A 19901-nucleotide genomic window follows, 5' to 3' on the forward strand; every position below is an offset into this window, starting at 1 on the left:
TAACCGCAAGAAGTAGCAATCGAAAATCTTGCGGAAGAATACGCAAGGCACTTAACGGCCTTTAAAGGTCTCACGAGAAAGTTGCATGCCTACAAAAATTAAGTATAACTGGATTCAATTAGTATTCAGGATTGAATCGACGAATTCGGCAATTTCTTATTTGCGCCGCAGTTTTTTTTTGCGATGAGAGTGTCGTTTACATCGTCTAGAAGAATGATAGTTCCACCTGAATACGATTGAATCACGTTGAAAGTACGCATTGATTTCAAGCGGTTTTGGCAAAGTCAAGTGGCACTAACCTTTCCTAGAATACCTTTTTCTTCGCATTGAATCGCGATCGACCGCAGGCCGTCAGCAAGGTTTTCTAACTTCGAGAGGGTCAGAACTGAAGACAACGCTTTGTTAGGCATATTAGCCATATTCCAGTTACATGATTATATTTGCCTCACGATCATTTTGACGTCACAAGGCCACGAGCGAAACTTTTTGCTTAATGAGGCAGTTGAAGAACTACCTCATTAGGCAAAAAGTTTGTTAAAAATTAAAAGTTTGCCTGGTATACACAGATACGTACGTGTATCACTTGATATAGCGCACCTAACAATAACCGGTGGTTCCATTGATTGGGTTTGCCTCAATTTGATTACATTTTTGAGCTTAGATTTTGCAGATCAAACGCTAAATCGTTACTACAAATGTTTATCACTATTTTGTATTTCTATTCTGTTTAGCTAAATTTCACATTATTCATTCGTCGTCCCCCATAAAAATCCCATTCAGTCTATCATCGTATACCGAGTCTGCTGAGAAGCGACTTTTCCAGCCCCGACGATTCGGCCTCCCGGATGTCCTTTACGTTAGCACAAATCACCTCATCCGCTCGCTCCACAAGAAGGTCAGCAAGTCGACGAATCACAGCTCCGCGTTGGCGGCCCGACAGAGCCTCGAGCGTCCCAGAATCTGTAACGGGTTAACTAGCTCGCATCCTTAATTTCATATATTCCCAGATCTGAATGGGGTGGACTGCCGCGCCGATCGCGAGCGATAAGTTACATATCCGCTTCATGGACGAGACTACATAAATAAAACTGTTTACCTCAATTTTGCTAGCACGTGCCCACATTGCGTTTGATTCATATTACACACGTAAAGGCAAGCATTATACATAATTTATTCTGTTTTTAAGGGGAGTGGTAAGATTTGTTTTTGTAAAGACATCGGGTATGTTTTCGTAAATTGGTTAGTTAATGATTATATATTCATCAGTAGAATTGATTGTATCCGAGTAAATGTTTCAACCCTAACAAGAGCATCTTTGAAAAAAGCTTTTTTTTCGTGACGATATTTTACAAAACTTATAGCAGAGCGGTAGACCGTATTAGGTCTAAATGTACGGTGTTGTTCGTTCTTTCTGTAACCCATATCGTCCCCTCAATAGTACATCATGTCCATGTGTTTTTGGATTGCCAATCTCACGTAATTGTCTCTGACCTTTTTTGGCGTTTGCGGCCAGCGACTCAACGGAGAACACTTTAGTTTGATGGTTAGTGAAGAAAGTGCCGACCTTCTTCCCACCTACAATACGAGAGATTGCATCTTCTTGGAAGCCATTACATATTACCACCGAGACGCCTGCAGACAATTAGTAGAAAATCACTGGCTTAAGTCATTCGTTCTGAGCAAGGCCAGTCGCAGATTCAAAGCTCAGTCCGAGATTATTCATTAATTTTAACAAATCGTAGAAACTGAAAGTAGTTTTAATTGCATTGAACAACCTGTACACGTAGTATTCCAGATTATTTATAGAAATTAGCAGATGACGAACCTAATAATAATGCATTGCGTCTCACCTCTTTCGAGCGCCCACAAAGCAGCAGAAATCTTACTTTCCATACCACCCATGCCAACCTTTGATTTTTCGCCGTAAACAACACTTTCACTGTAGAGTGGCGAGTAAGTATAGAGAAGCTTAGAACCATCCTGACCTGCAAAAACAGTACAAAATTAGTAGTGCCATGCATTAAGTTGTTCTTATTTGAGCTAAAATAAACTTTTTAAGTTCCCTTATGGACTTGGCCTATAGTTGACTAAATATCAAACTAATTTGGCGTCATCGTTTCGACCTTAGTTAATCGTGATTAGCAGTTGTTTCATCGTGTTGACAATCCTATGTAACCTTCAAAAAAAAAACTCCTGCTTTACTAGTTCATATTTATTATCGTAATTTTGGACCATCTCGGCCCATAAGGCGAATACGCTCTGGTCTACCTAAGGTGTCCACCTAAACACTAGCATTGAATTTTCTATCAAATAGAATGAGTGATCGATAACTTGAGGAAACAAACCTGAGCGAAGTTGATGAGGCCGTCGGATTGTCTAAATCTCTTGATGTTTATGTCGAACTGAATATTATTGAAACGCCGTCTCGGCGACAAAGATCTAAAAACGTACCTACCTAATTTTAGTAAAGGCTAGGAGTAAATTCAATTACATTTTCCACAACTCGGAGTATTTTTTCAAAAGCAGGTAGAAGTTGAAGAAGGCCGGAGAGGATTAAAGTACCGTTACATATATCTCACCTGGCGGTTGCGTATAAAGGCCATCAACGTTACTCATTATAACCATGAGATCAGCGTCGGCTTCCACTGCCAAATGGGCCGCTAAGGAGTCATTATCGGTGATCGGCTGGACATGCGGACTATACAACGAATACGCAAAACACATGTAAATCTCGTACCTGCTCTTTGTGCAAACATGGGGGGCTCTTTAAAGGAAAAACTATAGTCTTCGAATAACTAGTCTGACTTTACTGCCTTATAGTCGATACTGCAGAAGACGCACACAATAAGTGAAAAGTGGAAAATAGACTAAGGCTAGTGGTAACAGGATATGGAATCATCTTAAAGTTCTCACTTGAGCTCCCCTTCGTCATAAAGCGCTGTTGCTGAAGATACGGCATCGTTCGTGTTAATAATCGGCAAAATGTTCAGCGACAGGAGCTCAAGAAGAATTTGACGGAGCCAGTGACGCGACTCGGGATTGTAGAAATCTGGTTTCGTTACCAGAACCTGGATTAAAACAACCGGGTAAGTATCATCAGTTAATCGAAGGGATTTATGTCCTATTGGGTTCTGAGGATCTAACGCTGTTAGACTGTCTGATACAAAAAGAAGTTTCACAAAAATACATTCATTTGAACACCCGAAATTACCTGGGCAATGTTGACGCCATATTGATTAAACATGGCGTCGTATAAAGCCATTAGGCCGCTTTGGCCAACAGCTGCGCTGCAGTCATCCCACGCCGATGATCGCCGCCAGTTGTCAAGAAACGCATTCCACATGAGTGCAATGAGAAACAATGGATCATGTTATTGGATTTTAGCACATTGTAAAACAGGCAATATTATTATTCAGGTCGATATGCACTGTAAAAAGTGGTTTATTTCGGTATATTTTACAAAAAATAATTACATTTCTGATATCTACCTGGTTCCGTAGGAGCTTTTCTTTGTTTTCGCGGGAATAGCTGAATCTCTAGCAGATAGAGTCTCCCTCATTGACATTGAGAGACGCAGCTCTTTGGATAACTTTAATTTGCCGAAAGCCACAGCTCCTGAGGTGACAACCAACAACTCCTATTTCATACGAAAGACGGAAAGAAATCTCAAGGTACTACTTTAAGCATAGCATTATGATTTTACTTGCTGCCCACTGTACAGTCACTCCAATCATCAAGCACTCCATTTAACATCCGAAGTAAGTTTAAGAGTGTTATATACTGTAACTTAATAATGACTTTGCTAATTTCGATATCAAAATAAAACCACTTTAAATGATAACTTGTGAGTTGATCTTCGATCATTTTATACATTTGTGCACCTTTCCATTATTGTGTAGCTGAGAGATCTGCTCGACGATCGAAGCGACCCTTCCAAGAGCCAAACCACAGCCATCCTCGCGAGTTAACACCGCACTTCCCAATTTGACCACCACTCGTTTCGAGTTTACCAAGTCACTCCTGTATTGTATGTCTATTTTCTGTTAGTATTACTAACTAATACATTGAAGAGAAGGTATTGCCAAAAAAATATCAAGGATAAACCAAAATATAGCAATATAAAGTATTATATTTCCGCTTATGTTCTCTGTTATCCCAACTAGAGTCTGTGGAATAAGCTATTCTTCGTTAACAGAGGTCAAGAAAGTTCCATTTACAAGACCTGTACAAGTAGGGCTGTCTAGCAGATGTGTTGATTAGTTGTAGCTCTCTGTTGAGCTTTCCTCGTTTGCTCGCAAGACCTTTGCCAGACTGGATCTTTCGAATGGCCCATCGATATAATTCTACTCCTTTGAATCGTCCAGCAATTGCAATCCCGCTTTGTACTCGGGCTCGCGTTTCGCCGACGTAACGCAGCATTTTAATTCACGTCGCCGCGATTGACTCAGTAGAACCAGCGAAGTGTCCTGATTGGAAAAGAGCATGTTCCTCTAATAAAGGGAAGAAGGTGTAATCTAGGCTCCCTGGTAACTGACATATAGATAATTTTCCATTCACTTGTTAATTCAAAGTAGATATAAATATACTATGCTCAGCATTAATCTGGGTGTACTACCGAAGTTCTCCTACAATGCATCACTGTACTATATATGAGTATATAGAAATGACTGTGGACGCTACACTTATGCTACAAAATATAGCCCAAGAATTATCGTTTCGAATTTTACGCCCGGTGCAACCATCACGTATTGAGTCAGCCAGCTGGGTTCCAAGCATGGAAGAACGTGTACCATACCTGGTTTCCAACCTAGATTACCACGTATTTCTAAGCTTAGCAGATAATCACCCTACCACCGCATCATCACATAGGTACATAATCAGGTTTTCCCCATATGAATCGTCCTGTATTTAAATGCAAGTATGAGTAAATGCAGGCACAATTAGGTCGATGATGTTTTTTGTTGGCCACGCATTGACCCAATGAAGCGCTCTGAGTAATTTCTAACTGCATAATGATCCTCTAGTTGCGATCTGGATGTTTAGCCCATTGACCTCTCTTGAAATATTTCCACAAATACTGAGCTTACGTAACATTTTGACACTACTTGAACGGCATTCTATTTTTGAAGAGGTATCTTCGCGGCGTAGGGTAAGATTACTTCTGGCTCAATCTTCCTCAAACAAAGATAGAATGCATGAAATGAACGTAGGCGTTTTATCTTTTCGTCGGCTCACCCGGTGACTGACCCACTTGCAACTTTCCGAACGGACGACGCACTGCCAGTAGCCTGCCGCTTTCCGGTCGATTGGCTTTATGATGTGTCGCACACCTGAGAATGATAAAAGCGGACTTTTCCCCGCTTTTCCCTCGTTCCACTAATGCAAGAACAACAGGGCAGCAGGGACGCATACGCACACTGCAAATACAGACGAGTGTAGAAACGAGCGCTTGATGTATTAAGAAAATAGAACATTTTAACGTAGTCAGACAAATCAGTTATTCCATTGTGTCGTACGATCGACATAATCTCGTCAGTGCAGGGTGCACGAGCCGCAGTATCAACCGTTTCTATATGCACTTCATGTTAAATTGATCAAATATCGTGTCTCGAAAAAAAGAAGCGGTTAAATTTGCAAGATGCACCCGCCTTTACTGGACACCGCCCGAAGATAAAGGCTACTCAAAGACAGAACCTTGAATAGATTTTATGGGTTTTCTATGCGTATTGATATACCAGCAATTCACCTATCATCCCTTGGGGACAACATTGCATACGAATACATACTCGCATGGTCGAACGAAATCCGGCCTACAGTGTTTCTATTGTTTACTGCACTATAAGAAGTTTGTAGGGTGATTATGCTTTATTTTGCCTCTCTCTGTAGTTATACTAGCTATGCTTTTAAATTTCTTAGTACTTTAGCAGTGTGACAAACCAATGCATGTTTCAGTAGCAGAAATAACATACACGATTTGTAATGTCATAAGTCCGTACTGGACTACGACTTTGATTTCATATAATCTAATAATAAAGTAGCATAAAATAATTATATACAGGCTCCTATCAATTTATTTTGGATCGCTTTTAATGGCCGTTCATGCTAGCATAGTATATAAAGGCCGGTACGATATCGGCCTAACCGGTCCCGGATGCAACACTCGAAACTCTTGGTTTTTAAGCATAATAAGGGTATAACAACCCTTATGAGCTATGCTGCTGGCTATATTACTGCTGTTTCTGCAATAAATTATTTATTTAATGTCTCGATGTATCTATACAAATTAGAAAAATGTTTTCGTGCACCATTCTCTGGTGCTGGAGCTGCCCAAGTAGAAATTGGTCTAGAAAGGCCTAAAGTAAAGCAAACAATAACCGTTTATCCACGGATAGATATTGCTACGCGCATAATACGCAGAGTCGTATCTACGTAGTGTACACGGTGTAGACAAAGTCATCGCCGAAAAGTGGGCCTCCAGTAAGTGGATTCAAAAGAATATGCCGGTTGCTAGACTGGAAGTATGGAGACTTGGCCATGGCAGGATAGCCTCAAGACATTTTCTCGATGCGAATTTTGGAAGCCATGAAAGCTATGTTATAAAACTATATATGATTTGTCCTCTATTACCTAGCTTGACTTGACGCAATTAATTGTTGCTATGCACGCAGATATTTCCGTGACACAGAATGCACACGCAGAGGGCAATCAACTTCTTCTCCAAGTATCTTAGACTTTTAGGCACTCGATCACAAACATCATCCAAACTAAACTGACACAGTCTTTCACATGAGGTGGAAACTAGATTTACCTATGATAGATTACAGCTTCTATTAATAAAGTCCATTTCTCTCGTGTTTATTGAAACTTCTTCAAAAGGGCAATGTAAAAAGCAACTTACGTCTGAGGTGCAACAACTCCTTTTTGAACTTACCACTTCCCAGTGTAAACTTAGCAATCAACCTTCAATCCAGCACGAAGTGGTGTTCTGTTCTTTATAGAGCTTAACTCGCAGGAAGTCCTCGCAGGTCTCCCTATTAAAAAGTTTTGCGTCATCCCATACCCCTCGTCTTATTTAACGCCTTCTATTCTAATATAGGCAACATACCCGCCTCTAGAGACTGTTGAAAAAGTGCCTCTTTCTTTACGACGGGTTGCCTCTTTCACCTACTCTCGCGCGGGTCGTCCATATCAATGGGGGAAATTGCTTGTGTTTCCTTTAGTCCGAGGATGCCGTCGGGTTGAACTTGGTAGAACAACGAAAACTTTGCCGCAAATCCGTAGACATCTTTCCATTCTATAAGCGCTTTCTGACCTCATCGCTATTATCGACTATGTTCGCCAGAGGAAGCAGTGTGGTAACAATGACAATTGTCACATTCAAGTGTTGCTCAAAGGTTTCAAGTTGCACATAATATGAAGTTCATAGACTTGTGGCCTAACGAAAGGACCATTATGTTTGTATTTGATGTATGCCTTATGAGATGCAGTTTATAATGCCTGTTACGGAACCATTCTGTGAGTCAAATAGACTTACTCTCAGAACAGAAGTTTTCGGAGGTCCAAGACCTTGTCGGCGAATTTAGAGTTTTTAGAACTCAAACCGCAGGAATGGTCACTTGACAATTTTTGCACTTTTTTACGTGAATTTTATAATGCGTCCCACACGTAAAGACGCGTGCACCTAGATCAAATCTCAGTCAGTTATATTCCTTTCCAATAATTAATTATTTTTCATAAGAACATGTTAGAGGAATTTCGTTATGCACTGAGATGTTCTCTGCTGCGACAGTCAACGGGCAAATCACCGGATGATTTCGCGCCTTCTGCGCGATTATGTTCGCTCATTCGCAAACCTACCCGTCAGAAATACGAACCTCACCAAAACAACGTCCATACTTTAAACAAGTATATGTGTGAGGGACAGTCGAACAGCATCTGTAAACACTCAGATATAGATACAGATAAGGAGGTTATCACCTCAGCACTTTTAATCCATTTCTTGAAAATTGATTTATGTAAATTTTATGTCGATATATTAAAGGAAATAAACTGCTGCTGAAAGCAAGTTATTAATCTAGATTTGTGTGGGATATATTACATTTGGCAGTTTGGAAGTTTTTTAAGCATGGTCATCCCGGCAAACTAACATAATGCAAACATGTAGTTAGTTCTTCTTTTGTATGATTCGGTGTGTCAAATTTAGAAAAAAGCTGCAGAACAAAATTGTCCATAATTTCATATATAAAACTGCTCTCAGTTAAGTTCTAAGTTGTTTTTCTGAAGTTAATTTCAGTCTTTACTAGGCATTACCATTCTGCTCGGACAAACCTAACTTGAATAACTTGACGCAAAAGTTCATGTAATCTTCCTTTTTGAGGGGAAACCATGTCGACGCCGCCTTAAAAGATGCGTTTTAGTTGTCTTGGGTGATGTTAGACACTTTGAAAGGTAAATTATTTATTAAATTAAAGCCCAAGGTCAGCGGGGCTTGTCATAGTATTTAATATTCCCAGTTAGTTCTTTGTCTTCCTTTTGGGCAACGGTTGGTCGGGGGTCACAAGTGCTTTTATCCTCAAATGAGCCTAAACTATAACAATCGCTTTTATCCTCCTCAGACATTACTCTATCACTAAGCGCTAACCGGTGATTATTTCTCTAGTTCGCACAATTCGTAAAGGTACACGAGTACGACCCTGCGTTTTTTAGAAACCCAAGTTCCTTGTCTCGAAGTGAAATTCTTTTATCGACCAGCTGGTTGAGGATATCAATTACCTTTTTTGTTCAATCATTGCTAGTTATTACCTTGCTAGCGGCAGGGAAACCCACTACCGAAGCTTCTGTCTTATGTTTTGTGACAATTATTATATACGTTCATTTCTCTGCGCGTACCTTCTTTGCAGCTTTCCGAATTAGTCTTCAAATCCAACACTGTTGCAGTGTGCATTGTATAATTGAACCGTCTTCATGTTCATTGCGATTGTGAGACATGAAAGGACAGATTCAAACAAATGGAAGCTAATTTAAAGGACAAGGTAGCAAAGCTGTGTCCGGCACGGATCAGTATCGCAAAGCTAGTGTTTCGTTCCGATCGCTTTGTCTAAGAATAGGATTCGTTTGTGCGCGCATCGGCCCGGCCCATAGTCGCATATAGACAAAGTCTTCTTTAGCGTACCAGCGCCATCATAAGCATGAGCATTACGTTCGTCCATCTTCCCGTTCCCTTCCCATTTTGACCGCAATGCCAACAACAGCGAGATACAGTGCGTACGAAGGCAGCTGCTGGCAAGTCTGGCAGACGGTGAAGCCTGCCAGGACGGCTCCAGCACAGCAATACGAGGAGAGAAGGTGGAAAAAGCAGACACGCTGTCAGTCGGTAGGCTGCTGGTTATTATTCTGGTGACAGCAGCGGCGCCTGTCCCGCTGTTCTTACCAGCGCCACCATCAATATCTCGACTGTGTATATACGTTTATATGGTAGTGGTCGCTACTTCTGCACCGCGCTCTTTCCGCCAACAGTAACGTTACGCTAAAATGCCATGCAGTGGTCTGTTGACGGCGGCGCTGGCACTAACAGTTTGCCTGCCGGAGCGATGGCGCTGTAGGGAGTTGTCAGGCTGGATCCGTCTGCCACTGACTATGCCAGCCAGTTCGTCGGTGTGCGTTCGGACGAACGAACGGACGGACGGCGACGGTGCCTGCATACGCACATTGTACGACGCAAACCACAACAGTGATAGTAGCAGGCGACGACGACGACGACGGCGCCAGGATCAGCACGGAGTGAGTGAGTAGCCGGCTGGCTGGCTGGCTAGCTTGGTGGCTGGGAGAGCGGGCTGCCACCGACGGAGCGCAACAGCATCACGGAAGGGTCTATTGCCGTTCCGTACCGTTGTGCTGGCCGCTAGTTGAGCTGACAGCCAGCTAATATCAATACTGCTTGCAGGCAGACGGACGGCAGACACAGAAACGGAGATACACACGCACACCTGCTGCAGCTGACGGCTGGCATTTTGCTTAGCTGAAATTTTGTTGTTGATCAATTTGACTCTGTTCGTTGGCAAACCAAATAGGGTAAATCACGTAATGCGGTAACGAGCCGCGGCCCTCCTGTCCGCCTCATGTGTGCTTCACCAACCGTTCGAGTCTGCATGTGCGAGTACGATTTCGAGTAGTAGCTGCAGTGATAGAGGCGGTACTTGGCGGCCTGCATGTGCGTGTATCATGTGTAAGATGTTGTTGCAAAGTCAAGTGGTAACGGCGGCGGCAGCGGCGACGACGGCGGCAGCGGCAGCGGCGGCTTGAGCGACATGTGCTGTTAGTTTTCGGCTGCGAGCTGTCGTTGCTTGACACAGGCACTCGTACAAGCGATCGTGCTTTCTTCAGTGCACGGCGCTGCTGATGCTGATTCGACCCTGATCTGGTAGTAGCGACAGCGGTGGCCAAAAGGGACGACCACGACGGTACGATGCCGTCGTCGAAGTGGGGGCAAGTGGCAGAAACAACAACGACGACGACGATAACAACAACAACAGATGGACCACGGCCACGAGCAGCGCTCCGTGGGGCCGTAGTGGAAGAACGGGTTCATGTGAACGACGATAACAGCTGGATGTAGAGGAAAACAGTCATTTCGGCAGGTCATGTCATGATGCCGAATATACTAGGACGGGGGGAGGGAAGCACACAAATTACAACAAAACCAGCATCAGCTTCTGTCTCGGTATTCAACAGGTGGTCTGACTGATTAGCAGTGATACAGATGTGTTCGTTGTGCACAATGAAGAACACAGCGTTACGGGTTAACTAAGACATCAACAATGAAAACGATGACAACTATAACTATGGCAACAATAGCGGCAATGTGACGACATTCATATAAATATTAATCACTGCTATTATTATTTTTATTGAAAAATATTGGCTGGACCGGTAACGGCTACGACGGGGGTGTGACTGATCATGTTTCTGACTCGAGCGTCAGATGTGTTTGCCAGTGAATGGTAGGCCAGATCCAAAAAGTAGATACAATTAACACAGAACGAACGACTGCAGGATCAGTGCATTGGATACGATGGTGAGTACAATCAGTGCCTGTTATGAGTGAGTGTCTTCGATGAAGTGTGGATGATTGTTGGTGTACCACAGTGTCTAAGTGCTTAAGGTAAACACTACTCAGTTTCCAAAGTACATCTTTGTGAAAATAATCGATGCATTTCAGTTTCGAGAAAGTGTTACGTAAAAGAAAGGCTGACTACCAGCATTATTTGTAGCTATACTCGTGATATTGATACGGTGCAACTTGTATGCTTGCATCGTTGAAACTGTATGTCTTTATTTTTCCTTGCTGGAAGTAGTCGTCGTAACCGATGAGTAGACAGATCTACAGCTATATCTGGGGAGATCCGCGTTTGTAACACAAACTTATCGGGGATTATTAATTAGGTACGGGCTCTTCCAAAACGGGTGCTTTGTTGCATGACCATATTAAGTATCAACTGTTTGCCTCCCAGGGCTTTCACAATTGTCGATGATTATATAGATAGATAGCATATCGCATTGGTAGCGACGCGGTGCCCAGCTATATTATAAGGGCTGAAATCTAAGGCAGTTGCTGAGCGAACCTATCATCTAGCAAATTAAGAGATTATCTGCCAGACTGCCTTTTCCAACAAATGGCTTGCCTAAGAGACGCACTATGGGTTCAAATGACTCCTGACAAAATGTTGCTACGGCAGCGAAAATGCTTAACAGTACTGAAGTCTGATTCTGTTGTACTCGGACTTTATGGCACGATGATGGAATTTTCCTAGCCAGATTAGGGTTATCTTCTATTGATTAAATAGCTGATACTGGCTTGGTTTCTCAATAGGTTCACACATTAAACTCCTTGAGAAAACATTGGACCTGTAGCGCGACCTATGGCTAGCAGTGAAGCTCTTGGACAACGACATAATAACAGATGACCCCAAAATGCACGTTATTTTTTATGCACACCGAAACCCATTTTCAATCTCACTAAAATAAAAAATATTTATTTACTTTACGTGATACTCTTGCCTAAGTGATATTCTCCTCTGAAGACGTTCTATAATATTCTTGGGCTGCGTGCTAACTTATTGCTTTTGTGAAGGCCAACTCTATCTGTGGACACAATTTGGACACATTAACGTTATCATAATCGTGTAATGCATTGTAGTAGTTCAGTCGAGGCTTCAGTTCACTAGAGCATCGTTTGCTATGCGTGAGGTGCTTCCATTAATTCAAAAGAAGCGAATTTTAATGCGTTCGAAGCTTATTTAGACTTACGATATTTTTGGGACAAAAGTACATATTATAAAGGAAGAGATCTATGTAAAGATTCATGTATAGCGTCTGTAATAATTTCTCAAGATGTTCTCTCTAACCATGCAGACGAGCGAGTGTATACATATAGAGGTGCGGACGCCTCGGAACACTAGGTATTCTTATACTTCGAAAGGCGTACAAGAAAGAGTCAACATATCTGTTAAATGCTAAGACTTTTTTCCTTCTAAATAGAAAGCCTTTGTTGCTTTGAAACTTATATTGATTGCTAATTATTTACCTATACTATATATTTTTAACCAATTAGGGATAAAATGCAACCGCGATCAGATTCATATGAAACCTAATTGAAGAGTAATATTGCTAAGTTGCTTGCTGTTGTTATTGTTGTTGCTATCAGTTAATAGAAAAGGAATGGGGTAGAACATATATATATATATATATATATATAGTGTAGATTAAAATTTAATAATTTTGATAAAACTGTTTAGTGCCCGCAGACAACAAAATTATGAACTTTGAATTTCTAGGAAGGCACCGTTTTCCCTCTAAGTACGATTAAGGACAGTGCATACGTCCTCAACGAAGATTTTAATCCTACAGTTCAATTTACGACATCTTTATATATTTATATTAAAGTTTTCCACGCAGTATTATCAGGGCTGTATGTCTTAAATGAGTGGTCATGGTGTTTTTCATAGCTGAACAAATGTTAGGATTTTATTGGTTACGGTTGGAGCTTCCAGCGCCATTTTCTCTTATATAAGCTAAAACTAAAGTCAGATTGTCGGAGGCTCATAGAGAATCGCTAAGTTTTCTGCAACCAATGGTTTTATAAGACAAACAGAGTAAAATTATGTTTGATATGGCCTTTTTTCATGTAGCCCATCATTATCGAAACCTAACAACCCGGTATAAATAGGCCTGACTCGATATGAGCCCGACTGCCTACGTTATTTTTTCTTCATCAATTCAACTACAGCAGTGTCTATTCGCTTTTCCTCTTTGCGGTTTTTTTCTCATTTACGCACCCTACAATCAGAGTAGGATAATTCACTAATTACTAATACTCTATGTGCGCCCATATAGTACAAGGATTAACACATTTATCAAATTCCAAATGAACCATGTCTTCTGCTAGCTCGGACGCAGACGCAAAACGGATTGGTTAGGGTTTGACCTATCGCCTAGCGCAAAGGCAAATTATCGCCAATAAGAGACTAGCTTAGCGTCTCAGTAGAGCAGATAGTAATAAATAGTATCTAGGCATTTATTAATACTATATCTTTATAGCAACAATTGATTCCGTAGCGCATATAGGCTAGATCGATAAACTTGAACGAGGAACATCGTTAGAGAATAGAACCATAACCGAAACACGGTTCAGCGTGCGGAAAAACTCTCTACCGTGATCATGCAGCTTCATAAGGAAAATTTTATGTCTTTCTTAATTATTGAAAAAATCATCTCATCAAAAATAATTGGAAATCCCTCAAAAAACGTTAGCATTGCTCGAGAGCCGACGTAGGATTTCGAGTCGTATTCGTTTCTACGTGGACATAGATTAGCAAGATTAATGGACACAAAGCGGCTATGCATTATCAGTAGAGCGTATAAATGTACCGTATAAATGCCTAATAGGTCTCGAATCGCATAGTGCTGGATAACCATTTTAGATACAAACGTCATTTCAGTACATGTTGTTAGGACACATCTATAAATGATGTAGCGAGAGCCTCGTTCGATCAATATCTATTAGTTGTCGAATAGTGGACCTAGTAAGGCGCAGGAAACTGTTTTCGCCATAATATGTGATTTCGTAAGATATTAAAGGTATGCATCGAACTAAAAATATATATTCATACATATTAGTGAAATTAAACGAATTTTTGTCAAATTCGAGCTGTTACCGTATTGTATTTTAGGACAGATACAGCGATGTTGAAACGTAAAAAATATTGAGCCTTACTAAGTGAGTCCGTTCGATTGCTCCCGCCAGTGGAAAAGAAGTTGAAGGAAGATCGTTATGATTCGCCTACCTAACATGATTTGCGATAGATGCCAATACTAACATTGGCTAAAAGATCTAAGTTAATAACACATATTCTGAAATGTTTGGAAGTTACTGCGTACACTTGGATAAAAGCTATTATTTCTATCTTTTTTTTTTTCGAGTTGAAACTCCAATACACGCGGTGCAGAGACATGGTTCGCGAGTCGATGGAGGATAATTTGAGTATAGTCATAATAATGATGGGCGATGATAATCACAGTGGCAAAACGTAACTGTGCACGATACTAATTAAGGTAATTTCTAAGCTTTTGCAAAACAAAACTTCTCGTTAACTGTAACTCGTTTTCGTTAACGGCACCATTAAATTTTTGCGGTCCACCGAACGCTATCGCTTGAATGTGGCCTCATGGTCGTATTGACACGCCTACGAGACAATTAATGATCGAGTCACTCGCATAAATTAACGAGCAGTTTCTCATTCGATATCTGAGAGACTTAACAATCCGAGTATATCCAACAATGTGAGTGAGGAAAAAATTATCTCAGGGGAACATTTTTTGTGTGAGTTTGTGTACCGGGTACCGGAAAACATAGAGAACGTGAATTCAGTAGGTATTATTCGTTTCAATGACCGTTTCGTTGTCCTTCGTCTTACTTAAAGGCGCGCCCGTCTCTATGGGAACCTTTACAGCTTCCGCCAAAACTTTTGTCCGCGGTCTTGACTGTTTTTATCGTTATCGTTGTTGTTGAGTAGTTCACGTCCGCCGAACTCCTCCTGCATGTAAATGTTGCAGGTATTTGCCCCGACCTCCGTTACGATTATCGCTGTCATCACTGGGGCTGTTTCTGTCGCGGCATGCGTGCTATTCGTAAAAGTGACTCAGTCATCGTAGAGGTCGCCGAAAACGCTCACTTGAGCTCCAATAAATCTCTGACTCAGATGTAAACTGTTACAAGCAGACTAGCCAGTGTGGAGGTTGGTTAGCCTATTTTTAGTCAACATAGCGGCCGGATAGACGGCGAGGATGACCACGACAGCGAACCTGTAAACGGACGCGTACCTGAGCTATTCACACAAGGCTGTGATTGTAAATCAAAAGAGCAGTAGTAACGAGACGCCTCAGCTAGCTTTCTCTTAATCGATGCAACGAGCCACAGCCGATGCGACCTGCGATATTTGATCGCTTATGCAGAGCGCAAACCTATTCAATCGAGAATCAAATGATTAACAAAGTCAATTTGCTACAGGTAAATTAAATACGCAACTCTTATAATTGACATTGCTGTTTAAAGTTACACTTGGTTACACCAAGTAGGAGCTCTCTTCTTAGTAGTTAACTGCCAGGCATCAATCACCCTGCGAGACCAGTAACTTATTAAGTTTTGATTTTGAACTCAGAATTGACGGTTTTTAGTTATGAACCAATTTCATAACGTAATTGCAACAAATTGCATATCTCTAGAAATTATTTGTCCCTGAAAGTAGGATAATGGCCTTGGTAGCCTTATGAGGTTAACGATTAATAACTAAATACGTTTTAAAATATCTTAATGTGGTTCGAGGGATGCGTATAAGTAAATAGAAAGAGAGAGCTTTAACTGATGTACTGACTTCTCATAAAAATGATTGGCTCAAAAGTTCCAAGATGTCCGTTCGTAAGCTTCTTCACTTTCAATCGATTACTGAGTAAACAAATCACACACATTGCCGTATTGCTAGATTCAATTGGTATGGGTCGATTGCATTGATGTAATTACGCCCTAACTAATAAGGGCCATATATTTTCGACTTGCTGTTATGCCTCTCTTTAGGCCGGTGACTACCAGACAAAACTAATCATGTTTGTGATATAGCACGATGCCAAAAAATCTTTAACTAGTGTCATTTGAAAGACCTTAGCGACTTATCGGTATGTCTCGAAGAAGCGATTGCACGCTAATATGCGCTAGACACAGACCCGCTACGGTTGTTTTTTTCGCTTGTGATTACGCGCGCCATCTGTGATTCGCCGGTTGCAACGGTCATGGGAGTCGGGTTGGGGGGTAAACTGTTTTGTTGCAACGCGCGTAAGAACGCGAAACTTAAACGTCGTCGTTACTGCCGCTGCGAAATGCTGAATGATTGGTGCCGATGGTGAAAATGATGCCACCACTCGCGTCCGCATGACTCCTGGCTGGTAGGAAAGAAATGGGAACAAGCGCGAAACGGATTGTTCAAATCAGCTCTCATTAATGATTAGACACCGGCCCCCTACTTAGCCCGTGGCTGCCCGTGATAGAGGTGGGAGAAACCGAGACACAGTCACGAAAAAGGAGCAAGTGTCGCTATTCGTCAAGGAGTAAATATGGCTAATGTTTTTCGGTACGGCAACTGGTGGGCTAGATTCCATTACAACTTTGCTAACAGTGAGATTGGCACACTTCTCGTATTTAGGGTATATAATGAAAAAAATTATACCATAACAATATTTTACTAATTTCGAATTTAGTTTATAGTTACAGTATGTTTATTTTGTTCTGTTAACGAATTTCAATGCTTTCCGCGTTACTACGGATCCCCTCTGTTTATTTCTCCGTGCTCAAGCGAGCCTGTTATCTGTCTTCTTCGGTCAAGGTTGGCAAAAGGTGAAGGTCGAAGTAGTGCATTCACCATCAAGTCATCCTTCTTCCCCCTGAGGGGAACGGGTAGGACAACGATTTTATGAATTATATTTTATTTATAATTATGAACAGAACATCTTGTCCAGTGCGTATTGATCCTTTACGTCTGTTTAACTCAGTATAATTGAATAGTCTCCCAACACTGGCCTACCAGAACAATTTACGAATAACACAGCGGGTCACACTAACGTGGTTTGTTGAGATTATGCTTGATGGGTGGAGCTCAATAGGTTTGACATATCAACACAATGCGACGACTAGCGAAGAAGGACTCGCTCCCCTTTGATAGGAGGAGTCGCACCAACTTTTCTTTCTTCTCTCCTGATCACCGCGCCCCTTTGTCCGAAACGATGCTGGTGATGAGAGTTAGCACTTACTTACGTACATATTGACGTTTTATGTAGCTTGCGCACGTGTTCGCTTCTTCGCAAGGAGCTCTCTCAGTATTTTGCCCTACTCGAGCCACTGAGTGTTGTCCTAAGCGCAGCCGACCGCTTGACCAGGCCAAAGCAATTCAGAAATGCACAGTTAGAGATATTTTTGGTAACTGTCGTCTCGCATGAGTTGGCGTTCATGGTGATAGACATTTATCATCTACGTAGGAAAGATAAAGTTGAACATAACAAAGCTGTGTGAATAAGCACTGCCACTGTTAATTCAATACCAGCCTCCGTGTGCATGGTTATCAAGTTGTTTTAGATAGAAGTGATCTCGTGCAGAAACAACACGTCCAGAACTAGAGACAAACAGGCACTTTCAGCATAAGAAAATTTCGTTCACTCGAAATTATAATAGAACCGTGCTTTGCTTCTACTCTTCATTGAAAGCGGTGTAGTGCGGGATATATCTACACTATATACGGGATGACGTCCTCAGTATGTGTAATACTTGCCACCGTGGATTCACGAAGACGATCTGTCAGGAGTATTCGGTTTATCAATATTAATGACTGTGTAAGTTCTGGGTTTTGTAATTGTTGATTTATCGATACATTTTTTTTCAAAGACACCATTTGGGGGAACATAAGGTCGTCATCATCGGGTTCAGACAGACAAAGGTTATTAGCGTATAATGTCGCACACCGATAGCAGTCGATTATTCGAGGGCTGAACCCTTCTTTTAAATTCTGTAAAAAATATCTATTTTTTTAGGGGAGAGCGAGTCAAGTCGAGAGAGAGAGAGAGAGAGAGAGAGAGAGAGAGAGAGAGAGAGAGAGAGAGAGAGCTAAATCAGCGTTAGTTAATATGACTCGTTTGCAAATTTTTACCTACCGTTAAATACAGCAGATTGTCTTCAACAGTTAAATAATTTCGAATCTCTTGAATAGATGTTGTACTGATTTTTTCTGTTTAGATTCACTAGAAAAGTAAAAGCTAGAATACTCAAACTTTTACGTACCGATTTATTTTTTTATATCTCCTCATAATATTTGCAGCGGTTGGAGAGACAAGCCTTTTGTTCACTGAACTGAAATCACGATAAGGCTTTCGCAGAGGAGGGTTTACTCATACGTGTATCAGGTGCATCATTTGAAGCCATTGTCATTGCGATCTCGCCACTTACGATAAATATTTTCTCCATTGAGACATCCATACAAAGATAATTTGTGAAGCGAGCGTATACGTCGAAAAAAAACTATATGTGAAGATGGTTAGCGATGATAGCTTTGCAGATATTGCGAGACTCTTTAATTGTTTGTTTATGCCTGAAATTTCCTATCGTCCGCAGCTTCGTGAACCAAATTTCTTGATCCAGTTTTTGAGCGTAAAATCTATTTTTTTGGTTCGAGCAATTTGACCTAACAGGCCACTAATAACTGGTAACGTCTTTTTCATAGAATCATTGAGATAGATGACGTCCGACAAGAGTGAATTTCGTGGGGTTTTATGAGCCATGAATAAAGCAACCATTCAATAAAGCCGTAGAAAATGTCTGTGTAGTGTTTTTAAAAAGCTATCATCTTGCTTAGAGGGATAATGTATAATATGAATTTAGCACTAAGTTAACTAAGATTAAAATTATAATTTGCCTGTCGTAGGTTTTCATGAAACTTTGCTGTAAGGTACGCAGCTGAACTTTAAATAGCTCAGATGTTGTGTATGTAAAAATGAGTTCCATTTTGTTGAAGAAATGGGCGCATCGCTTCCCATATCCAACTTGGCCCTACCGAAGTCTATATACCTGCCGTGAATATATGTCTAGATTCAGTTATAAAAGATCTATGATTAGTAATGAATCTATAATCGTAATTATTTAAGATATGAGAAATCTGTCAGCTATACCGTTTAATCTAATTCGTGCGCTGCAGTTAAATGTGGCAACAGGTAAATAACAGCGACAAGGAAGCTCAAAATACAGTAATCCGTATAAACCCTTAACTCCAAAATCCAATGTGATTCAACATAATGGTTTTAGTAGAAATTGAATATAACGATTTTCTTTGAATTGGCTTTGGAAAATGTCACTCGATAACAGGCAAAACCGCAGTGGAAAAAAATTACCTTATTACTAATTTATAGCCCACAAGCGTTCGAATAGGCGAAGAAATACTTGGCTGGGCTAGATGCCTAGCCTTTTTTCTATATTAGGTTGAACAAGAATTAAGTGCGCATCAAACTTTACCACATTTATGGTATTTTTTTTATTTATGGTATTTATGTATGCGTCTAAAAGACGCTGAAAAATCAACAAAAGCGAAGCGGTCTGTTCTCTAAGTTCCTTGAGGATGCAACCGAATCTACTGCAGCTTAAAAATAATAAGTATCAGGAGAAGCTATTTAAATTTTTTACTATTATTAATACATTAAGTAAAATTGACCCATTGCCTCTCAATACATAGTACTTAGTCGATCAAATCCACTTATTTTTCTTTATTAATTGGCACTCAAAGGCATAGGTACAGTCACAGCAACTTTGTATAATA

At 40.9% G+C, this 19901-nt stretch overlaps 2 protein-coding genes and 1 long non-coding RNA gene across 17 annotated transcripts in view; 2 read left to right on the forward strand and 1 right to left on the reverse strand.

Annotated features, from left to right (window-relative positions):
- LOC147754169 (uncharacterized) overlaps positions 1-1116 on the forward strand; it is an 11517-nt gene extending 10401 nt beyond the window's left edge. The window contains exon 5 of the long non-coding RNA XR_015317683.1: positions 732-1116. This is a non-coding gene — a long non-coding RNA (uncharacterized LOC147754169). The remainder of the gene's footprint in view (positions 1-731) is intronic.
- P5CS (Delta[1]-pyrroline-5-carboxylate synthase) overlaps positions 1-9514 on the reverse strand; it is a 15933-nt gene extending 6419 nt beyond the window's left edge. For 2 of the 12 annotated variants that reach the window (XM_086975630.1, XM_086975628.1), the window contains exons 1-11: positions 5236-5793; positions 4223-4466; positions 3882-4020; positions 3488-3637; positions 3212-3316; positions 2914-3068; positions 2580-2698; positions 1851-1985; positions 1492-1632; positions 796-960; positions 300-385 (exon numbers count right to left, since the gene is read on the reverse strand). In XM_086975630.1, coding sequence (XP_086831756.1) covers positions 300-385; positions 796-960; positions 1492-1632; positions 1851-1985; positions 2580-2698; positions 2914-3068; positions 3212-3316; positions 3488-3637; positions 3882-4020; positions 4223-4419 — 1392 coding nt within the window. In that variant the 5' untranslated portion in view covers positions 4420-4466; positions 5236-5793. Of the gene's footprint in view, positions 1-299; positions 386-795; positions 961-1491; positions 1633-1850; positions 1986-2579; positions 2699-2913; positions 3069-3211; positions 3317-3487; positions 3638-3881; positions 4021-4222; positions 4467-5087; positions 5212-5235; positions 5794-6931; positions 7936-8889 lie in introns of those variants that run through there. The other 10 variants (XM_086975621.1, XM_086975624.1, XM_086975629.1 and 7 more) reach the window with 10 other exon arrangements.
- A 452-nt stretch (positions 9515-9966) lies between these two features.
- LOC111254917 (unconventional myosin-IXb-like) overlaps positions 9967-19901 on the forward strand; it is a 35153-nt gene continuing 25218 nt past the window's right edge. For 2 of the 4 annotated variants that reach the window (XM_022816314.2, XM_022816317.2), the window contains exon 1: positions 9967-11074. In XM_022816314.2, the coding sequence (XP_022672049.1) occupies positions 11072-11074 (3 nt within the window). In that variant the 5' untranslated portion in view covers positions 9967-11071. Of the gene's footprint in view, positions 11075-11142; positions 11162-17912; positions 17932-19901 lie in introns of those variants that run through there. The other 2 variants (XM_022816315.2, XM_086975616.1) reach the window with 2 other exon arrangements.

The sequence above is a fragment of the Varroa destructor genome, unplaced genomic scaffold (genome assembly GCF_002443255.2).
Source record: "Varroa destructor unplaced genomic scaffold, Vdes_3.0 BEIS01000007.1, whole genome shotgun sequence".
Taxonomy (NCBI): Eukaryota; Metazoa; Arthropoda; class Arachnida; order Mesostigmata; family Varroidae; genus Varroa; species Varroa destructor.